Source organism: Halichondria panicea, chromosome 17 (genome assembly GCF_963675165.1).
Source record: "Halichondria panicea chromosome 17, odHalPani1.1, whole genome shotgun sequence".
Lineage (NCBI taxonomy): Eukaryota > Metazoa > Porifera > Demospongiae > Suberitida > Halichondriidae > Halichondria > Halichondria panicea.
In genome coordinates, this window is record NC_087393.1 from 2524274 (window position 1) to 2551252 (window position 26979).

Consider the following 26979-nt stretch of genomic DNA (forward strand, 5'->3'; position numbering starts at 1 on the left):
ATGCATGTATATACAATACGGCAGGTGTATTCATGCTCACATGATTAAATTTGCTATAATGCTATATAAATGTAGCGTATTTTGTTAGTTGTTGCATTATAATTACTTTTGTTACACTTCAACTATATATAATGACTTATAATTATAATTAACATGACTGTACTATAATAATAGTATGTCGAGGAACACAAACGAACACTAGCTAACAAAATAAATTCCACATCTTAAAGTGTTTATGGTTATGTACACCGCAAGGACAACTCCCACATTCACACAAATGTTTTGCACACAGAAATCTATCCCCGCAAGGAAGAGCTACGCAATCCACCGGGTTTTGGCAGTTTCGACATTTAATTTTTGGATCTATAACGAGTGCTTTATAGTCAATTTTTGATTCTTTGTACTCTCCATCTGGCTGTACAGCCATTGATTGAAGCCTTGTGAATCGATTAGGAATACCTGTTTCATATCCTGAGTCGTGCCGTTCCGTTGAAACTGACTGTACGAGTCTTGGTGTTGCTTCATAATGTATCAATGTAACTCTCTTTTCCATGCCTGCATAGAAAGCCACCAAAGGTTTAATAGGAGTAGAGATACCAGAAAATGCAATGCCTTGATCGTTGCCGTTAATTGCATACTGTATTGTTGCTTGGCTCTCATTAACATCAATGATCATTTCCAGTAACGAGCCAGTCATCCAAAACTCCTCCAAATGCTTCGGAAGCTCATTTCCCTTATTATACAACATTCCTTGGAATGACCTGAATACGTAAATATCTGGAGAAGAAAAGATGTTTCCTATTCCATTTATTCGAATATTTTTTGAATTTAGCACATTTGTCACTCCTACACACACACTTGCTCCTTGGTCCATTTCGATAACGAAACTAAATCGGTGCAGGCAATTTTTTTCGCATACGACATTTAATAAGCACAGCGAATTTCCTCCCTGATTTTTCTCTCGGCACACTGTCATTCTATCGGATGACAAGGTTATCAACCCAGATTTACCTTGAGGTTCAAAGTGAACTTTATCATGTATTGGCGAAGGTACACTTTGCTGAGCGAAAGGTATTTTTTTGGGTGTTATTACAGAAGATGTGTACGATATTAGTCTAACAGCCTTTTCATATGAAGCATAGAAGCATACTACCGGCTGAACCACTTCTGGTATATCTGTGAAAATGGTACCCAAGGATACGTCATCCTTCAACAATTCGATAGTACGCTCTTCCATGTTCACAACAAGCTCAATAAGGATTGAGCCTCCGTGCTGCCATCCTAATGCTCCAGTCGATTTTTCTAGTTGTTTTCCGTCACAATAAAGTAGACCGCGATAAGACCTCCACAACATTAATCCGGGATGACGATAAATATGCTTCATCACATCTTTTATATAATCGTCAGACAGCCGAAAAGGATGCCTTGCCACGCCTATGCAGAGAGATGCACCGAAATCTGATTCAATACTGAATTTGATTTTGTGAATCCCAATTTTTAGTAATTTGCTAAGAAGGGCATAACCATTCCCTTGTTGAGTGGCATTTCTTGATAAGGATTTTCCATCTTTCGAAACTTCAATTACTCCTTGGTACCTATCGAAATTTACATGAATGTCGTTTTCGTTTTCCGCTGTAGGAACTTGGTCGGCTGTTCCATCATTTGTAAGATCGATCTGGATAGCTTTTCGGCCAGTTTGTAGTGCACCAGCAAACACATTGACAAAATCAGTCTCGTTTATTTCAGGGATATCGAAGAAACTCTTCACAAAAGATTCACCAGGATTTTGTACCTTCAACATAGAAGGAGACGTCACGCTGAGTTCTACCGTTACAATCGCTCCTGTTTTGATCCGAGGTAGGTCCCCTTCAACTTTTTTACCTCTGATATACAGACTGCCTGATACCAAGTCTATAAAGGATACATCAGGATTCTCTTTCAGCCACAAATCGTCCAAATTCGGTGGTACATGGAATATGCCAACAACAGGTTCTGCCTGAGGTCCGTACTGTATCATGAATTCAAACTTTAACTGTTTTCGCTTTCCAAATAGTGTCTCAGCCGCAAGAAACACTACACTATTCGTTGTTTGGGCATATAGAAGAACACAGAGTAAACCTGCCTTTATAAACTGAACTCCAATGGAGTGCCTTGATTTGTCAAACAAAACAGCCATGTTTCAGTAATAGACCTAACAGTGCCAAGCGCAAGCACGATGTGAAGTATCCAGCCTTTCGATTTAGCTGTATTGATGAATGAAATAAGCAGAGGTAGTTTAAAACAGGAACCTGGATTTGCTGACAATATAGTTAGATGATCTAGATACATGTAGATCTAGCTAGATCTATAAATACAAAATGCCACATCACAATGACTAATCATGAGCTAATTTCAGCCTTTAAAGTGATGCTATAGACTATATTTACATACCATGGCATGTATATCTACACACCATATTCTAGATATTATGTCCATACTTACTTACAACACAAAAGTGATCCACCTAGAACTAAATCTTCAGTGTCTCAGTCTCAGTATAGTATTAGTAGATCTACCCTCTATCTTTGGTCTACCATGTACAAGGTACAAACAATGATATGTATACGCCCCTCCCACTTTTGAGCTAGCTATATAGCTAGAGCTAGTTCTACATTGACTACGTACGTATACCAGGGACGTGTTGCTATGTCGGTAGCAGTGGGGCTAGTCACTAGTGGAAGCAGGGGCAACCGGCTTGTTTTTTATCACAGAGGAGGTGAGCCATTGCTGGCCACACCATGGTGGTTTTCCAATTAATTGATACTGAATTCCTTTTATCATGGATTTAGTCAACTAGGACTGAGTCGACTACTGGGCCACGTAAAATCTATATTAGCTGGGCGTGGCCCAGCCAACCGTTCTGATCTGACGGGTGGCGGGGGGGTTGTACTGTCATGTTGTGGCACGGTACATATGCAATACTGCCCTGTTAGCATCATGAATAAAATTATGAAGCATATTTGAATCATGAATATCGTTATCTTAGAATAACTGTAAATCGTGCCCCCTGGCCACCCGTACCGTCAGAACGGTACCCAGCTAAGTCTATATGTCGATTTACATGGAGTTATGATTACGACATAATTATTCATTGAAGATTTATATACTACATGTAACAGGCCTATGAATATCAGATCTACTACACACACTGTAATACATGTAGGTTATTTTCGTATGGTGGTATCATATGGTGAGCATTTTGTTTCAAAATGGCGATACAAAATACCATGTGTTGGTGTACCAAAAATCATTTATCGACTTTATCTGGTAGGGATCGACTCGATGTGTTATATCAACTCGATTTTATCGACTTCATATGGTAAGGATTGACTCGATGTCATATCGACTGCTTCTGGTAAGGATCGACTCGATTCCAGGCCGCTGGGGGAAAAGGCTAGTTTCCAGGGCGGCTTGATATCGTGGCTATCTACGGCTGTACTTGCAACAAAAGCGCTAGGCTCAGACAAGGCCAGTACTGAGACTCTTGAGGCCACAGGCACGCCTGCGCCTACAGCAGGTCAGAGTAGCTGACCTTCCAGGCACGCCTGCAGAAGGTCACAGCAGCTTACTTGTGCTGGGTCGAGGTAGATCTAATTAAATCACTAAATGCTTGTCTACTTGAGTTCATGAAACATAGCAAGTAGCTGCTGTATGATCTCAGGCTCAGAAGATCCCATCTGAGCTACTCTGAGCTGCTGTAGGCGTGCCTGTGGCCTCAAGAGTCTCAGTGCCTTGTCTGAGCCTAGCGCCTTTGTTGCTAGAGTACAGCCATATCAGGCCGCCCTCGAAACTCGCCTTTTACCCCAGCGATCTGGAATCAAGTCGATCCCCTTACCAGAAGCAGTCGAGTTGATAAAACACATCGAGTCGATCCTTACCAGATGAAGTCGATAAAATTGAGTTGATAAAACACATCGAGTCGATCCCTACCAGATGAAGTCGATAAAATCGAGTTGATAAAACACATCGAGTCGATCCCTACCAGATGAAGTCGATAAAATCGAGTTGATAAAACACATCGAGTCGATTTATCCTTCCAGTTTGGGACACCAACACATAGTATTTTGTATCGCCATTTTGAAACAAAAGGCTCACCATAGCATTTATTGTAAGAGCATCATTCAAAAATTAAAAGAGTGGGTAATGATCGACCATGATTGTTGTTAAAAACGATCGATGCCAAAAGACTAAAATGAATGGGCTGCATCAGTAGAGCCTTGCAGCTAGCTCTCTTCTCACTCCTGCAGCTAGACCTAACTACTAAGTGAGTAGCAACACTTCATGGGCAAGTTTTTCTACGCATTCTTCTGAAAAGGCTGCAATGGCATTCCAAGTAAGCATAACTCAAACCAAGTAGTCTGCTCGCGAAACTAGCATTATTTTGCAAATTCACGAATTAAAATCCAAGAAAACATGACTAGAAGCCTTATACTTACACTTCACTGATCCTTCAGCAGCTGTAGCAGTCTACACAGACATACAGACAGACAGACAGACAGACACACACACACACACACACACACACACACACACACACACACACACACACACACACACACACACAAACACACTACTGTATACCTCGCTTGCGCATGCATACCGTGGCATAATTATAGTAGTAAATATCCTTTTAGGCCTGAAGTTTGGCTTGGTTTGTATCTATGTTGCACGTTGACCTGCCTATTGGCCGACCACCTGTATAATATACATTGTCGTAATGATCTTCATGTATCGTTATTTCACACTAATAGGCACTGTGACGACACATGAGGATGTTGCAAGGTATTAGAGTTGTGTATAATACCGTATAATTTGAACTTAAATTCTTCTCTTGCAGTGTTCTACCTCCCACCACTCTAGCTGAGATCTTAGCTCCTAGCTCACTTATGGTTGACAGGAAGTTTGAGCTCAGTGTTGATCAATGGAGATTTGTGGGGCATCCATTCTCCGTATACAATGGAACGTTTTCAATTACTTTTAATGTAGTATTCGTATTAGAGGTAAGTGTATTGTACACGTTTGTCAAGGTCCCTGATCTTGGTTTCTGATACAGTCACATTGCTCTGAAAAATTGATTGAAGCTTACGACCATCTTTCACACCTGATCGGGTCAGCAATTGTTCATGAGGAAAAAAAGTTGGTTGCACAGAATTGAAGCTTGTGTTTTTCCCCCCTAACTTGTTTACCTTTTCATCGTCATTTACTTTCAAAAGCTAAGACGATGCAGTCACTATGTTGAAAGTTGTTGGTACCGTATAGCAGGTAATTTTCGTGGGGTAAATTCGTTATTTTTGTGGGCAAGCTGACCTCCACGAAATGCCCCAAATAGGCGTGGTTTACCAGGCAATGCAGTCAACAAAATGTTTATTCACGAAAATGAGTGCGTTCCCGCTTTACGGTAATCAATACCTGTAAATAAAAGTCATTCTATCTCCTAAGTTCTGCATGGGCCTGCTGATTTCTTTTACTTAATTGATTGTACATATAGGTGTGATTTCTTGTGTCAAGAGGTCAATTTGCTAATGCAGCTTCTTGAGGAAGCAGACATTCCAGACCCTTCAGCAAGTAAGTATATTATTTGATTTGGTAAGGTCGCTATGGCAATAGCCACCTACGTTAACATACATGTATCATAATACCATAGCATAAAGGGGAGTAAGCAACTACTATACAGCCCGTACAAACCCATTGTTGTCTGAGTATGTCATAGTACTAAATTGCTGATTTGGCTCATTCGTAAATTTCGCTCGCAAAACAGTAATGCGGTATAATAATGTATAGAAGAAGTGTTACAATGTGTACCGTAGATGCTGTCAGTGACAGCCCTTGTGATAATAAGGGGGGAGTGGTGGAATCAGTTTAATTCTTCACGTATTGTTTTGCCGTGTTGTAGTACAAACTTTACCTAAAGCATAGTTACCCTCATCAATCCCTTGATAGAAATATTGCTGTGCTGTGTTGTGACAGTACATCTTAGACACAGTAAGATAGTTTCCCTCTACACAACATTAAGTCTTTATGGGTATGTATATATAGGAAACATTATGTTGGTCAGGTGTCGTGGGTGAGTCGAGGGGGTACTAATACAACAGTTGGCACTTGTATAGTGCAAATGCCATATGTTATAGGTGGACAATTTCAAGTGCGCCATTGCAGCGAATAATTACTTTGGCTCCAACTACTTTTTACGACAAAGTTCATTATAGTTGAGGATATGGTATTATTAGTATAATATATATTACTACTATTACTGCACTAGAATTTGTAGTGCTATTAATACCGTATCACATCAATACCAGTAATTGCTTGTTGTCAAGCTGTAATTGCACGGAAGTTGTTTTGTAATAACGCTGCTGCTAAGAATGCAATGTTATACTTGTGCAATGAGCACTCATAATAAGCACTGGCTGGGTAAATTGCATTCGGCAAATTAGAGGCCTTGCTATTGCTTGTTACTCGCGCTATTAATCCCATATCACACTCTTCCACTGTGAATTTTGCAAGTGTTTACAGCATTGCAAAAATGCCCAAAATAATATTGCAAATACCTACTTACCTGTATATATATATACCAATGACATCATGATCCTTGTCTGGTGTGAAGAAACGTTCTTATTATTTAAGTCTCTGCTAATCTATAAGTATGAGAACCCTCACACTACATGGTGGCAGCGGTGTGATGGCGGATGACGAAGCACCTCCAAAACAGGGAAAGTTTGTCCAATCTCAAGCTTCCAGGACCGTTTAACTTTATATGAAGACCCTCGTCGTTTTAACCAATACCATGCATGCACAGTGCTGGACAGAGCATGCTGAGGATACAAGGACTGTCAGTACGTTGCTCTATTGCATGGGCGAGGACGCAGAGGACGTGCTTACCTCTACAAACATCACCGATGAATGAAGAGAGGCAGCACTCATTGCAAAACTCGACAGATTCTTGCAGGCCAGACGAAACAATTTTCGAGAGAGCCAGCAGAGACCAAGCCGAATGTGACAGTGCAGTGCTGAACAAAAACTTGCCTATACAGTTTGTACTATACGGAGCAGCACTGAAAGACGACCTGCGTTGTAGTAATCAAAGACAAAGCACTGTCTTAGAAACTTCGGATGGATGCAACACTGACTCACATTGAAGAAGTCTAAGATGCAAGTAAGTTCCTTTGAGTTGGATTTGATACCCATTCTCAACACCAAACAACTTCACGAGCCCTAAGATTTCAACCTGATACTATAGCACGGTATGATGTTACAGTACAACATGTACCCGGCAGAGAGCTATTTACTTCTACTGTGGTGCGGATTATCAGACTGGTGAGAATACCTGGGCTCTATACATATTTCGATCTTGTTTTCTCTTTTGTAGTGTAATAATAGTTAGACACTGTTTTGAAGGGGTCTATATATGGGATTTAGAAGCCCAAGGGCACTGCTTTAGTATCCCTATAGCGTAGCGAGGGTATACTACAAGTGCCTGAGGGCTCCTAAATTACATGGACACTGACAAAACAGTGTCTACTCATTTAGATATACTAGTGCGCACACGAAAACCTTGTTCTCGAGTCTTGACTACAATACAATTGCTTGACACAACGGGATACTAGGTACGTATACTAAGTAAATTGTAGATATTACGTTATGTGATAGTTATATACACAGGTACGAGCCATTCATCCCGACTGCACGTGTTATAACTAGTTTATATCCCGAGGGCATAGCAACATAACACTGTCTTACAGTAACACAATATAAACTGCATAAAATGACAGAGACAACCCTAATAATAGACAGCTCCATCTCTCTCTCTTCTAGGCGATATGTTCCAGTATCTGCAGCATATAAGATTGGCATGGATCAACAAATGGCTTGACACAAAATTGTTGGAGTTCCAACGTTGAAACCACTGCCTGCCCCACTTCTGCTGCTGCAAAACAGCCCCACCCCACTACTGCTGCTGCAAACTGCCACCCCACTGCTGTTCGAACAGCCCCTCGGCCTCACAACCAAGCCAAAGAAGCTCGCCTCTACTCAAGCCCCCAGCAAAAAGAGCCGCTTCTAGATGCTTAGTGCATTGGTGAAGCAGAATTGACATGCATCACAAGGACTAGGTCTAGGAACACAACATCTTCCACAAAATGAACTTTGAAGCCTGCATGGTTGCAAAGAAGCAGTGGTGAACATTCCTGCATGGCTAACTTACTTTGATACTTGTTATTTCTCGTGATGATGTTATTTCATTTAATATATGCATGTCTGTCTAATGCCAGAGGGGCATTTTGTGGTTAGTGCATTATAACTTTGGTGCGCTACATATTGCACTTAGCAACAACGTAGCAACGGGATATAAGTCCCATAGTATATACCTCCTCAAAGCACTTTTGATTTTTCCCACGTAGATCTTATCAACTAGTGTCTAAACCAGATTATTTTGGAAGGGGAGATGTATGAACCATGAACATAATGGCGTTAGTAATCTTTGTATTGAGTTATTGGGTTTTGTATCACATGAGTTAATGTTCACTTGTCTCGTGTCTAAACGTTATTATTGTCCTATTGTTACCCGAGGCCGTGCTGCGGCCAGCGGGTATAGTAGTCATTCGGTTGGTTTGTTTGTTTGTGTCTACTCACCTGGATGCCATAGCACTGCGTTTACAGCATGGATATAGCCTTCACACAACAGTTTTAACAACAGCAAAGCTAAGAAACTAAGAAGCACGTTGGCCGGCTAACTCTACACAACACTCCTCTGCATGGTTCTATTTATTCAACAGTCAACAGCCTAGAGTTAGCACTTCAGTGCTCTCGTTAAATATTTGCTATAATAATTATAAAAAGGAGGCTCAGCATAGCGTTGGATCTGCATTTCTGTCTGGTAGAGCCCTATAGATCTTTCAGGTTACTGCATGGTCAAGCAATTAAAGCTTCCAAAAGCAAGGATCCAAACAGCAGCTCGCCTTTTACGTACTTTATAGTCCATTGACCGGCTCCTAACAAGAGGAGAAAGGACAAGAGTGTCACTGGCAGGGCATTCTTGTCAAATAAGGTCATTAGTCCTATACCAAGCTTGTAGTAAATCCAAAAACGTTATAAAAAAAAGCTATTATACCGTTCAACGTTTGAATTGTACCCTCGTCTTTGTGCCGCTTTAACTTTGACCTTCAGCTGGCTCGTCAATTGTCAACAACATGCACTTCTATCATTGGCCTGAATCCCTGTTAAGGTAATTATAGCTAGAGCATACAGCTAGAGTACGTTTGGGGTGAGCAAGAGCGATTTGTCTATTAACTTGTTTGGAACACTGTAATGTGAAGAAGTATCAATTAAAGCGATTTCCTAAGAATGAAAAGCAACGAAAATGTAAGTTGATTCTCGACCTAGCTGTTTCTTTAAATAGATAGCTATATGTAGGTCTAGGTATGAATTTCATAAACTTCAAATATAGTAGGTACGTGGAGCTGGTCCGCCGCCCCGTAGCTTTCTCTGAATCTGGCCAGTCTTACTTCCCTCTCTTCAGCTGTTTCTTCGCTCTCGCTCCCTGTCTTTTTTTTAAATTGTTTCTTTGTTGTGTTTGTTGTTACAGATTATGCACTTGCCATGTGCAACTGCACAAAATAGCTCACATAATTATATATAGCACATGCGCAATGAATAAACAACTTGAAATACATGCATACACTTGTTGTCTAGAGGGCATCGTTATGTAGCCTCGTTCCCAGGCCTTACTTTTTCTTGCTGTTGTCACTGTTCGTCCATAAATAGAAGGTAGCAAAAAAAGAATAGACAAAATGAAGCAGCAAAGAAAGAAATGGGCGTACAGTTAAGAAAAAGTGAGGCCTGGTTTGGGAAATCGCGTGATCCACAAGGATTTTTATGAACGTGGGCGATATGTAGCCCACAATCGTGACGTAAGGTATTCTCCCACGCATTCAGAGTTAATTATAAGACTGTACTGTACTGTACTGAGACAAGTCAGGGAACCAGCTCTGGTGGCAGTAGCTACCTGCTAGGGCCTAGATGAAAATAATGACTAAGCTATTAGTTTAGATCTAGCATTTAGAAAGACACAAGAAAGATAGGTGGTGATAGTCTGATAGAATCTAAACACACAATCTAGTAGATTTAGCTAGCTAAGCCTAAGCCTTAGGCTTAGTCTAGTCTTAGCTAGAATAATAGCTAGCTAGTGCTTGCAAACTTCCAGTTCCAAGTCCATGTCCAGGCAAAGTGTTATTAATAGATCTCTACGTGGGCAGTCCAACATCTCTAGCTCTGCATGCCCACGCTCATTTTCACCCTTCTACCCTCACGCGACTTCCCGATACAGGCTCTCCTTTTTCCTAACTCTACGTCTATTTCTTTCTTTATTCCTCCAATTAATACCGTATTTTATCTCATTGAACAATTAATACAGTATTTTATCTTATTGAACGATTGTAATATCAAAACTGAGAACAGAAAAGAAAAAGGAGAGCCTGTGTAGAGGCTAATTGTTATGAGTGGGATTACAATTGAATTTCCAAGATAGGCGGTCCTTATCTATACTAGGAGTTGATTGCAGTTAGTGTCACCCCCCCTCCATGAAGGCAATACCATAGTTCGGTGGTTCAACCTTGCACCACCAACTAACAAAGTGCTGCTGGCGATATAGGCCCTTTCCTAGCTGTATTGCCCACATGTTGTGCATCATTGATAACTGTATAACCTTCACGTACATTTTATAAAGGAGCACCTCTTTCCAAAATGTAAGGCATCAAGCAATGAATAAACATCAAATGACTGTACTCTTTTTCAAATCACAGGTCACCTTTTGGACAGGAGCTCTTTAGCTAAAAGTCTCAGTTCAATACTTCTATGGTAAGCCATCGTTAATCAAATCTTTTGTTGTGTCCTAAACCATTTACAGCTTGTTAATTCAACTGTCATACAGGTGTTTCCCTATACAATTGAGCCTCGATTATTCGAACCTCGATCATCCGAATTCTCGATTATTAATTGGCTATAGTAAACACCCACTCGCATAATATGCATTAAGTGTCCACGTGGTTGAAAGCTTTTTGCGTTGCTGATTAGCAGAAGCAGCTAAATGCTTCAGCTTATAGCCTAACAGTATAGCTTGCTACCTTGTTCTGTCCACCGATGCATTATGTCCAAGACTAGAGCTCTGGACATTGTTTGCTGATTTTGCATGCAGAGAATTATTGATGGGCGTGGCTCTTTTTGAGTCATTTTGGTATCCGAACATTTCAACCATCCAGATGAGGTGGGGATACCAGGTGTTCGGATAATCGAGGCTTAACTGTAGATTTACAGATGCATAAGACTGGTTGTGTATATATGTGCCATGTAAATTCGTTTTGCACGTATGTACGAGTCGGTCTCGTAATAGAATAAATTACCGTTGCTCGGACACATACGGTATACGGTATCGTACGGTCTACCCTGGATACTGCAGACTTTCACACAACTCAAAGTGTGTGTATCTTGTTACAGTTTGTACAATATTGATAGTGGTGTCAATCAGTACCTTGAGCTGTGTTTGCATGCTATGTATAAGTGTCAGTCCACTAATCTGTGGCATTCGTTAATTATATTTCCTATAGTTGGAAACTTTTTGTTACTTGTATTCGCTATACGGCATGTTACGCACTATACATGCAAGCAGAACAGTATAATACAAAATATAACATACATATTGCATGCAATCATCAGTTGTGTTCAACTCAGTCGTATATTTTGTTTGAGTCTATATATGCATGGCTAGCATATATTGATAGACTGTAGCATCAGCCCAAAAGTACATGTATAGATCTCTATAATTATCATTCATACACATAATACTATGCTAATCAATCTTGCTCACCTATACGTATATTCAGGGTATATTCAGGTTATAATTGTCGTCCTATAACTCTGTTGACATTGTTGCCTTTACTTATAGAGGTAGTGAGTAATGTGAAAGATATGCCAGTCTTTATTACCCATTCATTATATACTATATGAATTCAATTTTGGAATTTTCCCAGGTAATTTCCCATACTGTTATCTGATTTTACCCATATATGGTTACTGCTCTTTGCAGCTCACTTGGAAGTTTGGAGCAAATAGTCAATTGCAAAAAACCACTTGAGATAAGTGTAACAGGTTACACAAGTAAACCACAATACTATATAGAACAAGGGACAAAGTTAAAATTTTGGATTCAGATCTTTATGTGGATATATAGATCTCTAGCTATACCTAGTACAGTATTCAGCATAAACTACTGGTTGGGTAGCCATGAAAAACTAATCCTTACCAAGAGGAGTTAAGTGGCGTACTATGTCATTGTGGCAGAGAATTGGAGACTGGTTCAGCAGCAGGCTGTTTCTCAGTCAACAATTTAAAAAATAGCTAGACGAACAGGCAGTTTATTTCGTAATCAAGCTACTCCTACAGCCCAAACTGAGTACTTGTAGATAGAGATTTGGCCAAGTTGTGGTTTAGCTGTAAACTGTTACAAGTGGTTTTTTGCATTTTACAGTAATACTGTTTGCCAAAACTTCACGTGAGCTTATATGTGAGCTACAACAAATAGCATGAAAAACTACAACAATAAAACATAAAGATCTGGTCTATTCCAAAATTTAAACTTTGTCCCTTGTTCTATAGTATTGTGGCTTACTTATGTAAACTGTTACACTTATCTCAAGTGGTTTTTTGCAATTTACTATTTGCCCCAAACTTCCAAGTGAGCTGCAAAGGGCAGTACATGTACATGTAGTAGATGTACTGCCCTTTGCAGCTCACTTGGAAGTTTAGGGCAAATGGTAAATTGCAAAAAACCACTTGAGATAAGTGTAACAGTTTACATAAGTAAACCACAATACTATAGAGCAAGGGACAAAGTTTAAATTTTGGAACAGAAGATTCTGTAGACCAGATCTTTATGTGGATATATACAGATCTAGCTATACCTACAGTATATGTGGATATATAGATCTATAGCTATACCTGCAGTATTAAACTACTAGTTGGGTAACCAGGAAAAACTTAGTTATTAAGAGGTGTTAAGTGGCGGACTATGTGGCAGAGAATTGGAGACTGGTTCAGCAGCAGGCTGTTTCTCAGTCAACAATTTTAATTAAACGACAGGCAGTTTATGTCGTAATCAAGCTACCCCTAGAGCCCAAACTTTGTACCTACAGATAGCCAATTTGTGGTTTAGCTGTAAACTGTTTCAAGCGGTTTTTTGCATTTTACAGTAATACTATTTGCTAAAACTTCACGTGAGCTGACATGACCTACAACAAATAGCGTGAAAAAACTACAACAACAAAACATAAAGATCTGCCTTGCTCTGTAGTATTGTGGTTTACTTATGTAAACTGTTACACTTATCTCAAGTGTTTTTTGCAATTTACTATTTGCCCCAAACTTCCAAGTGAGCTGCAAAGGGCAGTACCACTGAGCATTAAGAATTATGCTAGCTAAAATGATAGGCACACAAAATTCAGCTTAATAGGCCCAACATTTTCTTAAGTTTGGTAACTGTAAAAGGAAACATGAAGTTGGTGGAACCGACGATACGATATACCTAAGGGTAAATAGGCTATCAGGAATGTATGAAGGAGAGTAAGCAACTACTGCATGTGTAATAGTTATTATACATGGCTAGTTTATTGGCCCGGTGCCAAGATCACTATCTACTACAAGGGCCAATAATCTGTTTGTGGCACAAATTGCCATTACCGTATAGCAGGTATTATAGTTCGTGGTTTTTGCTGATTAAGCATAATTATACTGTGAACATTTGTACCTAATTTAATATTGCATGCATGCATGCTGCAAAAAGGCGCAAAAACCTTTCTAAAGGCATTTCTGCGAAAGTTTATAACCTCGAAATATACCCACTATATGGAAATTATACTTTGTTGCCTTGCAGACCAGGAGTGTATGAAAACACTCTTCATACCACTCTTGAAACCACAAATGCCTGAGAGGGTGTGTCCCTATAAAAGCAATGATTTTAAAGTTTTCGGTGGAGGGTGGGGTAAGATCTCTCAAGAGGTCATTTTGGTCCAGTGCAATATGCCATATCAAGTGTATACGATAGAGAAGAGAGTATCGAACGTGGGCATACTGTACATCAGATATATGCAGAGAGTAACGTAACTTCCTGTATATGTCACAAGCTTGGAATTTACGTGGATGATGTAATCTACTTTCTTGATAGATTACATCACCCACGCTTGGATTGGTCAGACAGTGTGCAAATTCCAAGCTTGTGACAGATACAGGAAGTCAACGTGACTTCCTGTATCTGTCACAAGCTTGGAATTTATTTGGGTGATGTAATCTACTTTCTTGATAGATTACATCACCCACGCTTGGATTTGTCAGTGTGCAAATTCCAAGCTTGTGACAGATACAGGAAGTCACGTTACTCTCTGCATACATCTGATACCAGAGGAGGTTGGACACGCGTCATAATGTTTTACGGAGGAAATGTGTGTGCATGGAGAGATATACGGAAACTTGCAGAGAACAGTAGCTATTCAGCCAAGTCAAAAGCCTGCAAGCGATTTTAGCACTTTATTCTAGTAGTAAATGATGCTAAACATACCCAATGAAACTAGAAACTGAGTAGCATAGTCATACTAGAAGCAATGAGCCAGAAACATAGATTAGTCAAACATCGAGTTGTTGCTGCATTTGCCTTTGTTTTTTTACTCCTGTCTTGATGTAGTAGCAGGTATAGCAATCATATTGTTAAACTACTACGACTCATTAACTAACAGGAGATATAATACAAGAGAGATAGACAAGTATATATAAGAATGGAGAGGAGTTAGGTAAAATGCTGACTCAGCAGGATCGAAAATGATCGATTTTAAGCGTATTCATGAGACTATTGATGACTATTAATGACTAACAGATGAATACGGATGACGCGTGTCCAGCCTCCTCTGATCTGATACACAATATGCCTACATTCGATACTCTCTCTCTATCATAATAATTATACTCTTGGCCATATATATTGGCCCTACAATAGCCATAATTATACTGCATGGCCCTGCGTGTATTAGTGTATTTAGTGCATGTATTTATGGTGGGGCATAAGTCAAAAAGCAGTTTCATGCCCTATGTTTTGATATTATTGCAGTGCAATATATGCCGGGTTGCTATGGTAGTGTTGCAGCATGCCATCCATACAGAGCACTGGATTGCTTTTGCATTTCCTTTGATCTCAGAGGTCAAAAGAGTTGGCACCTATGCAAACAACCACATTATTCTGTACCGGTAACACTTATTATTATACGTAGTATATATACCTATGTATGTGCACACACCACTCTTTGCTCATTACACGCCCCCTTTTGCTCACAACTAGCTTCATCCAACGGAATCCAACGTGTATCTTGCTGTACTTAAATATGATTAGTAAGTAAATGAAAAGTAAAAAATAACTAGATTGTAGGTACTAAAAAATGGTGTGCATCAATCTTCTTATACATGTACAGGCTGTCACAGTGCTGCTCGTGTATATAGGTGAATGAATAAGCTACAACATAAGGAAACATAAGGTGGTGGGTTAATAGAACAGCAAAAAAAATTATAGTAGGTAATCGGTTAGGTGGGACGGTTTCCGGCTAAGGTCTGTTTGGGATTTTGTTACAATATTTATAGAGTTTGGCTAGCCTCTCTACACAGGCTCTCCTTTTTCTTTTTTCTATTCTCAGTCTTTATCACCTCGTTCAATAAGATAAAATACTGTACTAGGGGTACACATGGTGCAATCCTCGCTCAGCATTAAATTTTGATCGGCTTATGACGTAATTTAGTCTTGCTTGGCTTATAACGTAATTTAGTCTTGCTTGGCTTATGACGTAATTTTCTTTTGTTGCGTAATGATCGGCACGTAAGAAAGCTAGGTAAGCTAGGTTTGTGTATTCAATAAAGACAGTGTAGAACCTCTTTGTGAGATCCGAAGTGGGCCAGAGAGTCTTGTGTTGATGTACACTACATATTGTGAGAAGAGTAGGGTATAGAGAAGTAGCTAGATCTAGCTAGCTGGAGATGCTTGTGTAATGATCGTTTTTGTGGCGGATCGTCACGGTAAGAACCATAGTTGAAGTAAGTTCACTAACGGCTGTGCAGAGCTTCACTGCGGGATGAGAAGTCGTTCAGAGAGTCTTGTGTTGATGTAGAGTACCTGTGCTGAGTTTAGGACGAAACCGCTTGCCTGGAGAGCAACTGGAGCTAGATCTATAAATCGACCAATCACCACCACCACTACCACTACCACCACTACCACCGTTGATCTCGATTGAACCTAGCATGATTATAGCCTCGCTTCGCTCGGAATTAATTGTTCAATGAGATAAAATATGGTATTAATTGGAGGAATAAAGAAAGGTATAGACGTAGAGTTAGGAAAAAGGAGAGCCTGTATTGGGAAGTCACGTGAGGGTAGAAGGGTGGTAGAAGGGTGAAAATGAGCGTGGGCATGCAGTGCTAGAGATGTTGGACTGCCCACGTAGAGATCTATGACTTTGCCTGCAGCAAGCTGAACATGGACTTGGAACTGGAAGTTTGCAAGCACTAGCTATAGCTATTATTCTAGCTAAGCCTAAGGTATAGTATAGAGCTTAGCTAGATCTACTAGTCTAAATTGTGTGATCAGACTATCACCACCTATCTTTCTTGTGTCTTTCTAAATGCTAGATCTAAACTAATAGTCTTAGTCATCATTATCATCTAGGCCCTATAGCAGGTACATTTGTAGCTACTGCCACCATAGATAGAAGAGGAAGAGGGATTGGTAACGGAAGTACCCTCGTGTAACATCCGCTTTACCCGCGGTTTAATCGAGGCTGTGTCAAAAAGCTAAAGCTGTAGATGAGCGTGGTCCAGCTAGGCCAAGCTGATGGCATTTCTACACACAGTGTATAATATACCACAAGTATATATGCTCAGTCTGTGCAACTTACTCATATTTAAAGGTCTATACCTATTTTAGCAGTTATAACCAGCACGCTTACACATTTTAGCAATACAAGACTATAAATAGCTGCTGTTTGCCTAAAACTTTACTGGAATGTCCCTTTTTACTGGGTGTGGTCAGTCATTAGCAAGTACAACACGTGGCTCACAGACTGGGCGTGTTATAAATTGCTGAAAAAGATTATGTCTTGAGAAAACACAACTTTCTTATTTTGAGCGAGTTACCCAGCAAAATAGCCTTGTTTGTAGGGCGTAACGCGGATAGTTTTCAAGGTTTTACTACAGATTCAATGTAAAATGATCACGTGAACTGCTTTCGTTACCAATCCCTCTTACTCTTCTATCTATGCTGCCACCAGAGCTGGCCACGCTGGTTCCCTGACTTGTCTCAGTACCGCAGTACAGTCTTATTCTGAATGCGTGGGAGAATACCTTACTATACCTCTAAAAGTAGCGATTGCTGTGTTGACAATTATTTGTTTATGTCGCGTCCTAAATAGCTAGAGGTCAAACCATAGCCTCGATTCCAGGCCGCAAGAAACAAGCGGCCTATAATTGAGGACAGTAGAGTGACCTCCAATTAGATGCGACCCTCTAAATATGCAACACCAGGACTTCACATAATTTTTCAACCTCCAAAAGAAACGACCTCTGGCTTCGTAATTATTCAAAAGTGTTGCTTTAAATCGAATAAATTTAAGGTACACATCCTCCACAGTGCTCACAATTTAGCTAGTTTTAATTGGTTAGCCAGATTTCAAGCAGATCTAACGGCTAAATCAAAAATTACACCGAGTAAGCTCGAATCTTCTAAGAAAAACTGTCTAGAAACACTTCACTTCCTTGATATTATATTTATGATCACACACCTGTTTTCACCTAAACGGATTTCCCATACATTGTATATATAGCAACTTTTGGGGAAATATTTTTGATTCATATAATTATGCACACAATAATTATGGTTTATCAGCACAATTCTTACCCATCTTTAGCCTTGTTCCCAGGCCAATTTTTCCTTAATAGAACGAGGCTAACCAATCTTAAGATAATCATTTTAAGTACAACTATACTCACACATTTGGTGTAATCCTCTATAGATTATTAAAGTACCAGTTTGTGTACAATATCTACTTGGGAGGCTCCTTCATCCTACAGATAGTAATTCAGTAAACTAGCTGCAACATTATTTCTAAGCCTCACCTTAGCTTGTTGAGATGACCTGTATGCTGCTTCTGATAGTACAAATCGATTATAGCTGTCTACTATATAGATGCCAGTGAATATTATTGAAAGATATATATGAGATGCCGAGGTGCCGATACAGTTGTCTCAGCCGTATATATTACGGTTATGTTGCTATTCCCCCAGGTTACAGCACGGCACAGGATGCATGGCTCATAATTATTGCAACCCTCGGGACGCTATAGGTGCCCTCGGTCTTCAGTGCTATATATGCCATACATCCCTCGTTGTGGTGTTAACTATAATTATGTCATTATGATGCAGTATTAATTATTATAGTGTGCATAATTATAGAGCTCACTATATATTATATGTTAAGTAAACTTTCTTGCATAAATATTGTTTACATTTACAGTTTGCAAAGAGGTGAGAGGCACATACAGGTGAAGATTAATGGCTGGTCTGATGTGAATATGTTCATCAAATTTGATAGCGTAAGTATTTTCGATCAGGGCAGTAAACGTATACCTCACAATTCAGTCCAAAATGCAGGAGGCTGAATATGACTTATCTGATCAAGTATTCTTTGTAAGGTTTGTACCAATAATGAACAACCTGCTTCAGGTGCAGAGCCAGGAGCTATAATAATTATCTTTCTTCTCGTACTAAACTAGGCTATATACTTGGTAGCCATGCATGTACTATATATACATTACGTACTAGTTAATGCACGGTATTAGAATAGCAACCTTCTACACGAAAAGATTTTGCTATTCCTGATTCTGGAGAGACTGCAATGGCCTTCAACGTACTGGTAAGCAAAACTATAGCCTTTACTTGAGAATAAAGCCTTTATTAGCAAGATAGCATTGCTAGAAGCTTATAGAATCACTTAGCTGTACTGCATTGCAACCATGGAGCAGTTGTATAGCTATTATAAAATTCTATGGCTTAAAAATCAATTATTTTGACCACCAACCAGTGCTCCAACTACCCCAGCTGTGCTCTAACTGTTCCAAAAATGCCAACCACAGAATAATAGAGCACGGTCTGTGGTTACTACAGTTGTAGATCCTAGTCTATGGCATTTGTTAGCATAGTTTTTCCTTTATTCTTTGTACAAAAAAACTGCCTAGGAATGTGAAATGCCATATTATTGGTAGTACTTCGACCCCGTCAATATATTTGTGAGGATCTCAAGATCTGCAAGATGTATACAATGTCAATCATGCAGATCATATTCGGCACTTCTTCTGTTTGAGAGCCCTGACAATGTCCTCACATCCCTGCCTCCTTCTTCCAACCCCGCCATGCAGAGACTACTTAGTGTTGTTTCTCCACTAAAAAAGTAGGTTGATAAAACTGATAATACTTTACTCATGTTTTTCCTGGAATTAGTTTTTCATTGCTTGATTATTACTTTGTATAGTGCTGGACCTTTGACATGAGATTGCACAAATTTAGAAAAATGCATGCGTGGTAAAATTACACATGTTTCTGTTTACTATAACTTGACGCGTGTACTGAGGGTCTGATTTCAAGATGCATCATTGCCAACAAGGCGTCTATATATTACCATTGATTTTTATTGGGATGCTTGTACTTGCATGCTAACTGTGTTTTCATTTTCAGTCTTCAAGCAGTGTCTTTAGATGCGGACATTCCTCTAGTGCTGGTGTTACGTCTTGCCTCCCACTTGGTCCATTGGAGGAAAGCCATGGCCATTTATCCACTGTCAGAAAACAATGTATATATCACCAGTCCTATGGCAGATACTAGATTGTGAGTTTTTCGGCCAAAACGAAGACGGTATAATTATATATAATTTAATGTCTACAATTACGTATACATTTACGTATAAAGTACTATATACAAATCAAGGTATGTATATATAGGAGTACGAACTATTTATGGTAAACAAAGCAGGTATATGCAGTACATGTATATACTTAGTTCTTTATACAGGAACTCTGAGCTGTCTTCCCAGTTCAGCGATAGATTTCATGACCAGTGTCTGGCCGACATACTCTCAAACTTCTCCCTCCCTGTACCTCTAGGGGATATTAAGGACATCATTGACGATGAGGTATTGTCTATGTGCAATAATTGACCATGCGTACTTTCTGACATTGACTGTATGCATGCACATTCAGTTATTCCTATATAAATTATTATACAGAGCGTTTGTAATCAGATAGAACATTTTCTCCATGTGCACGTACGATTTTTGAAATTTTCACAGACAATTGTGATCTGGCTGCTGCAGCATAAACAGATAGTACAGGTTCGTAGATAAGAGAGATCAGTTGACTCATACTATAGAGCTACGTAATACTCAACGTAACCTTGATACTGGAGACTATAATCATTATTACATAGCCCAAACACATCAGCGTTGTAACAACTGTTACCATAGCATCCCTTGAACAAGCATGTTCTTTAGTTGCTTATATACCTAAACGCATACATGACTCAATCATCCTCATAACAAACGTAGTATCGTCGAAATGGTTGTTGCAATTTTCAGATCATCATTCCTTCTTCTCCTCCTATAGCTACACACGTATGTGTACATTGTGCCCAATGAAGCTGAACCCCCAAAAATCAATGGAAATTCACCAAAAAAAGGTTTTTATCTTGTATGCGTGTGTCATGTTTACTTGCAGCTTATAACTTTTCTACAAGTATATTCTTTTGTGGTCGTGTTCATGATTTCACGTTGTTTGCTTTTATTTAGTGTCTGGTAGCATACATACCGTATAGCGGGTAATTTTCGGGGGACAAAATATTCGTGGTTCAGCAATATTGAGACATTTCGTGGGTAATATTTTCGTGGTTGGAGCTTGCACTGCAGGTAAAGGTAGGCAAGGTCGCTTCATTCGTGGGTAAAATATTCGTGGTCAGACCTCCAACCACGAAAACCACGAATATTTTGCCCCACGAAAATTACACGCTATACGGTACATGTGTAATAGTAGTTATGCTGATAGTTTACATCATCCAATCTTTAACCTTAAAGTTCACATAATTTCACAGATAGTTTTGTGCGATTTCACCGTTTCAGGGGCAGATCCAGCCACACATTTATAGAGGGGTTATAAAACAAAATGTTTGGCCACGCCCCCTTAATTGAAACTGACATCATAGTAAACATGCACAAAGTATACTTACAAATCTACTGTCTACTACAGCTAGGTGCCTTGTCATGTTATAGTTGTGACACAGGTATACATAATACATGTATGTGAATAGTATGTGTGGAATGAAAATTATTGTGTAATTATTTACTACTTAGTGCGTCCTTGACTTGTACTCATGTCAACAGATACTAATACTTCATAGTTCACAGCTTGTAAGTTAACCACATTGCTCATTTAGCCACAAGTGTAGTTTTTGTGAGTGTTTGGGGGGGTTGTAACCCCTGAAACCCACCCCCTAGATCCGGGCCTGCGTTTAGCTCATTTTTACTGGTATTAAATTCTGCTCAAATTCATAGTGTTTCTAATTACCTACAATCTGGCAGAGTTGTAGGGTGTCATCATCTCATTAAAACAATGTTTTTGTGATGTCATCCCATTAAAATACTTGTGGTATGTATTTCCTGTCTTGTCTTGCAAATACTGAAAAGTTGGGGGTCTTAGGGCAGACTGTATGTTTATATTTAGTAGAGTACAGGTGACAATTATACCTCGGGGAGTAGCCACATGCAGGAAGCATTGGTACTGTAAAGCCGACTGCCTGTAATGCGACTAGAATTAATAATCATCAGCTTCTATAGAGTTCTAAACTAAAGCTTTGTTCACAAGTTTTATCGCTAAACATGTATACATTGAAGACTGTTGCATTCTTCAAAATCGTGCCAAGCAAAGTCTGTTCATTTGAAGTTTCTATTCGACTAATTAGTTTAGCCATTCATCAATCAACAATAATTATGTTATGCTTGTAAACAAAACAAGGAAGTGTGTTCCGCGTATATATGTCAGAGTAACAGACATAGCTATATACTTAGGCTATAGTTAATCAGTTTAAATTGAGCCTCAGGGATGACGTACATAGCAACACTTCGCTTCACTGCTTGTGGGCTTCGTTCTGTTCTCAATTGAAATTCGGTCCCTGATATTGATCTCAGTCTCACTGTTGTTCAACATTGTTATGTATTGAAGGGGTTCTCCAGTCGCTTATTCCGATGTAGGCAATCCAACCATATCGATAACCGCTTGTTAGGATTCTCCTTGCTAAAAAAGAAGACTTAGTTTGAATGTTCAATCAAAACACAAGTGATATATAGTGCATGCATAATATTTATGCTGTATAAATATAATTATGCGTTAAACTCACTTTTAGAGATTTGATCGTTCTTGAGTTTTGATAACACACACATAACAGGACTAAAACGAGAACGACTAAGACCACGATCACCAGCGACAATGCAGTGACAGGACCTAAGAATCTGAGTGATTCTGTGTGGGAAAATATGGTATACTACAATGAATTTCTAAGGGGCACGTGCTTTTTTAGTTTTAGTTTTTAGCTGCTATAGAGCTCATTCTTACCGGTGCTTCCAGGCTGTTCAGAGGTGGTGCTGGTAGTGTCCTCACTTGGGGTTGCCATAATTGTGGTGCCTGCATTGGGAAAGACACTTGAATAAGTCACATACAACTAATTTTGTGTTGCCATGCAAAAGTATAGTGACCATGCAGTGGTGTAGGCATGCTGAGGGGGCTAAAGCCCCCTTCTGCATGCTCCATGAACTTCAACTCACTTGAATCATTGTGATTTGTGAGTCTATCCTCTGCTCTACTGCATGCATATTTACTATAGAATGATGTCATGCAATTGAAATGTAGGCAGGGTTATCTAGTGTGAAAAAAGTGATGACATTTTTTATGCCTCGGTGCGCATGCGCAAGTGAGGTATACGGTAGTGTGTCTGTGTGTATGTGTCTGTGTCTGTGTAGACTGCTACAGCTGCTCAAGGATGAATCAAGTGCAAGTAAGAGTTTCTATAGGCTTCTAGTCATGTTTTCTTGTATTTTAATCCATGGATTTGCAAAATAATGCTTCGTTCTTGAGTTATGCCTACTTGGAATGCCATTGCATGCAGCCTTTTCAGAAGAGCACGTAGCCAAACTTGTTTACCGAGTGTTGCTACTCTACTTAGTAGTTAGCTCTGCACTAGAACGCTAGCTATATATTGGTAGCTGCAAGGCTCTATATAGCTCTGCTGATGCAGCCATTAATTTTAGACTTGAACTTTTGGCATCAATCGTTTTTAACAACAATCATGGTCGATCATTACCCACACTTTGAGTTTGCATGCAGCAAAAATGTTCATCATGACATTGCATGTGCAGGCCTGCCAACCTAAATTTACTTGGTAAAATCAAAGATTGTGCTTGAAATTAGATTCTTGATCAATCTTCCAATAATTATAATTAAAAATACAGTCTTGTAAAGCTGACATTAATTTCCTTATTTTATGGATTTTTGTGGGTTTTGTGCACTTCCTGCCACATGGCTTTCCAATATTACTTCTGTTTGCACCTATAATTGGAATGTTTACATGTGCAGTATTTAGAAATCAAGCAAAAATGTTTTGTGCTTGAAATTAGACCCCTCCCGGTAAGACGGGATAGTTGGCAGGTATGATTGTGTATAAAAGCTATTAGCTAGTAGCTTTATGTTATGCAGCTTTGGCATCTCCACCGAGGCATCAGCACCTGCAGTGCTTTCATTTTAGCAGCGCCCTATTATTTCTCCCTGCCGCCCTTCCAAAATCCTGGCTACCCCACTGGTGGCTACAACAATATTCATGGTATAGATGTACATGTCCTATACCTGGTACATGGTACAATAATTATGCCAATAGTCTATGGATACTTACTGAGACGTGTTGGTGACTCTCGAGCAGAAAAAAGGCCAATCACGGTGAGATTGTGGAGGGACTCAGTTGTGTTGTATAAGTCAAATGACATTTGCTGAAAGCCTAGTTCTTTTATTCTCTGTCTAAGAGTGATTCGGACTTCTTTGCAGCTCCATTGGGGATCGTCGCTGTCTGTGCAGCTGTTGTAGATTACTGTGATATTACGGTTTTTTTTATTTCTCTGGATTTGAGTTGATCCAAGACGAACTGCCAAGCGAAATACTTCGAATTGAGGCTCGTTTGAAGAGACTTGCAATGTCATTTTTGTCTTTCGTCCAGGCTTAATCATTAGTGTAGGTCCTGGTGGAGACTGCTTCAACCCTGCAAGAAATTTTTATATAAAGTGCGCGAAGTATGGTACGTACATATTGTAAATAGAAGAGCATCCTACAATATGTTTGATATCAGTCACTTATAGCTAGCTAACAAAGCTACCTCTTACATGTTTTAAACATATTACTCCATTTCAGCAACTGAATGTAAGCAGACTATAAAGTTTTTACTCTAGATCTAGTGGAAATACAAACAGACTCACTCAGATTCCTAGCATTGAATGTAACAGCTTTTGCTGACTGCAAGGTCGTGATGACTGCCAGCACAATAATGTAGCTGAAGTAGCCTCTCATGTCTACTTTTTTAATGTTTCACTTGATTCTTAGTTGTAGAGAAACAGTTGTGTTCATGTAGGTTCTGATGCAGTGTATTTATGCTGAGAGTGGCAAGGGTGTTTCCCTGAGTGTTCCCCCTACCATGTACCACAAGTAGATCTACGGTATTTCATGAAAAGCACCAGGGAGTTTCCCAGAGAGTTCCCCTTACCACAAGTACAATTACCTTCGCGAAAATGAATAAACGCCCATCCCCTCTTTTGCTTCGAAGTGGTATTTTCACTCGATTAAAAGTCCACCCAGAATAAGAAGTTGAGCATGCGCAGTAGCTGAATGCCACATGTTCACTATTAATTAATTTTAGTGAAGAAAGGAAGCTTTAGGTAGTAGCTAGCCTCGATTCCAGGCCCGTATTTTAATCGGCCTTGAATCGAGGCTAGGTAGTAGCTAGTAAGACTATACTCCTTGCTGGACCAAGATCAGACATTATAACTTTCTCTGTATGGATCTGTTTGCCCCCTGAAGATGTATATGCAGGGAACAAGTAGTCCTATATGCTGAGAAAGGAAAACACAAGTCCAAGAAAGTTATCACACAGGCTAATTTTGCACATTACCTTGCCTTGGTTTTCTGAAACAAAGTACCTGATAGCTGCTCTGTAAGAGTATGACCTACCATCCTTTGAGAAGTTTCTGCTACATCTAACATCAACGGTAGACTGGCGGCGACAGCCCCTCGTGTGCGTAGCGCGAGGGACTGGCAAACTGTCTATCAGTCACTCGTCTCAGCTGCAACAAGCATTGCAGCCTATCAGATTGCTCAACGTCATATTAGCCCTGTAATTGTAACCACACTTACACTTCAGGGGATTCAGTGCATTCCATAGTAGCTGAATCTCATAGCAAAATTTAACCACATTATCTATAACGATATTCATGTTTAGTAGTGTCATACGATCTATTACACTTCCGCTGAGACGAGTGACTGATAGGCAGTTTGCCAGTCGCTCGCGCTCGGGCGGCTGTCATCGCCAGTCTACATCAACTAGAGTCCACTTCTTTATGTTCATTCTCTTGTCATGCTTTAATCATACTCATGCATTAGTTTATAACATTGTTGTTGTCAATAAAATGTTCATATTAAAATGAAAATACAATAAATTAATGGTGGCATAGAGCAAAATGTAAACCTCGATTTGAGGCCGCGGGTGGGCGTATGTTCGAATGAAAACTCGCCTTTCGCGATGAAACGCCCAGTCCCCTAATAAGCCTATAGACTTCTTGCAGAAAAGGGTGGGCGTATTTTCGCGAGGGTACGGTACTCGCAAGTGGTACATGGTAGAGATCACTTGTGAAAGTATGGGAAGGGTCCTCTATAAGGAAGAAGCTGTTGCAGCGATTGTTTGTGAAACTGTACTTGTATGACATCACTGACACGATCCTTGCCAGAACGCAAAGTGTCAATATTTCTGCTCATTTGCAAAGATATTTTGCTCACAAAACATTCAATATTTTCTCTGTATGCAGGAGATGCATTGAAGCAGTCAGAGCTGCTTAGCCATTTAACTCCCGTAGAGAAGAACTGTGTCCTCCAGACCACAGCTGCTAGCAACAGTGATGACTTGGAGGAGTTTGCTAGGTATGCTGGTATGCATGCGTGTGCTTCAGCTACGGTACGTGTTAATCAGTGAGCCTTCATCTAATACTGGAAGGTTGTAACCCAAAGCCATTATGTCACTTGCAATGTAACGAATATACATAATTATTACTATTGTTGCTTGACACTCGAGGTGGTATAGGGATTAGAGGTTCTAATGTCGTACATGGAACCGAATAATTCATGCCTGGAGCCATACTTATCTTAATGTGATTAGCAGTACGTATGTATACCTTTGGCAGCAAGAGTTGTAGCTGAAATGAAATGTAACGAATATGTACAGCTTGTGCATCAATCCTCCTACAGGCTGTCACAGTACTTCCACGGAAACCACCACCTTGAGGGGATCATGCTGATGGAGAATATTCCACGATCCCAATTGTTGACTCTCATAGACAAGTTCAGTGAAATACTAGTGACTTGCACTCTACCAGAACATTCTATACCATCTATATGACTGATGTCATGTGTATGGGTATTGACTTGACATTCTAATCAATTTTCTTATAATTAATTGTGTCATGTGAACAACCAACTGTGAACAACCAACTTATAACAGAAGCATGCATAGTTACTGAGTAGTGTG

The 26979-nt window shown here is 39.7% G+C and overlaps 3 protein-coding genes across 8 annotated transcripts; 1 reads left to right on the forward strand and 2 right to left on the reverse strand.

The window, feature by feature from the left end:
* Positions 1–74: 74 nt before the first annotated feature.
* Positions 75–12047, reverse strand: LOC135350897 (uncharacterized). 3 transcript variants are annotated; one of them, XM_064549752.1, is made up of 2 exons: positions 2482–2608; positions 75–2243 (listed from the first exon to the last, which is right to left on the reverse strand). In XM_064549752.1, exon 2 carries the CDS (start codon positions 2174–2176, stop codon positions 203–205), a length of 1974 nt encoding a protein of 657 aa, XP_064405822.1. In that variant the 5' UTR covers positions 2177–2243; positions 2482–2608; the 3' UTR covers positions 75–202. The 3 variants fall into 3 exon arrangements, with proteins under 3 accessions (XP_064405822.1, XP_064405821.1, XP_064405820.1); XM_064549751.1 differs by having other exon boundaries at positions 76–2243; positions 2486–2608; XM_064549750.1 differs by lacking the exon at positions 2482–2608 and adding an exon at positions 11897–12047 and having other exon boundaries at positions 77–2243.
* Positions 2614–26929, forward strand: LOC135350898 (GATOR1 complex protein NPRL3-like). 4 transcript variants are annotated; one of them, XM_064549753.1, is made up of 17 exons: positions 2614–2755; positions 4791–4821; positions 4877–5039; positions 5093–5175; positions 5528–5604; positions 10836–10890; positions 15410–15459; positions 15540–15567; positions 18623–18701; positions 18748–18800; positions 19442–19555; positions 19840–19989; positions 20173–20293; positions 20450–20491; positions 20763–20835; positions 26264–26375; positions 26700–26929. In XM_064549753.1, exons 1-17 carry the CDS (start codon positions 2686–2688, stop codon positions 26848–26850), a joined length of 1452 nt encoding a protein of 483 aa, XP_064405823.1. In that variant the 5' UTR covers positions 2614–2685; the 3' UTR covers positions 26851–26929. The 4 variants fall into 4 exon arrangements, with proteins under 4 accessions (XP_064405823.1, XP_064405824.1, XP_064405825.1 ...); XM_064549754.1 differs by having other exon boundaries at positions 18760–18800; XM_064549755.1 differs by lacking the exons at positions 15410–15459; positions 15540–15567.
* Positions 22067–25127, reverse strand: LOC135350906 (uncharacterized). Its single transcript, XM_064549767.1, has 5 exons — positions 24665–25127; positions 24091–24450; positions 22761–22829; positions 22546–22667; positions 22067–22442 (listed from the first exon to the last, which is right to left on the reverse strand). Exons 1-5 carry the CDS (start codon positions 24753–24755, stop codon positions 22428–22430), a joined length of 657 nt encoding a protein of 218 aa, XP_064405837.1. The 5' UTR covers positions 24756–25127; the 3' UTR covers positions 22067–22427.
* Positions 26930–26979: the final 50 nt, after the last annotated feature.

Coding starts and splice junctions, on each gene's coding strand:
- LOC135350906 (XM_064549767.1), bottom strand. CDS start 24,755: ATGAGAGGCTACTTCAGCTACATTATTGTGCTGGCAGTCATCACGACC. Junction 22,830..24,090: donor AGAGTCACCAACACGTCTCA/GTAAGTATCCAT, acceptor TTCCCAATGCAG/GCACCACAATTATGGCAACC. Junction 22,668..22,760: donor TGAACAGCCTGGAAGCACCG/GTAAGAATGAGC, acceptor TTTCCCACACAG/AATCACTCAGATTCTTAGGT.
- LOC135350898 (XM_064549753.1), top strand. CDS start 2,686: ATGTCGGTAGCAGTGGGGCTAGTCACTAGTGGAAGCAGGGGCAACCGG. Junction 15,568..18,622: donor AGTGCTGCTCGTGTATATAG/GTGAATGAATAA, acceptor TTACATTTACAG/TTTGCAAAGAGGTGAGAGGC. Junction 20,492..20,762: donor AGCATAAACAGATAGTACAG/GTTCGTAGATAA, acceptor CTCCTCCTATAG/CTACACACGTATGTGTACAT.
- LOC135350897 (XM_064549752.1), bottom strand. CDS start 2,176: ATGGCTGTTTTGTTTGACAAATCAAGGCACTCCATTGGAGTTCAGTTT.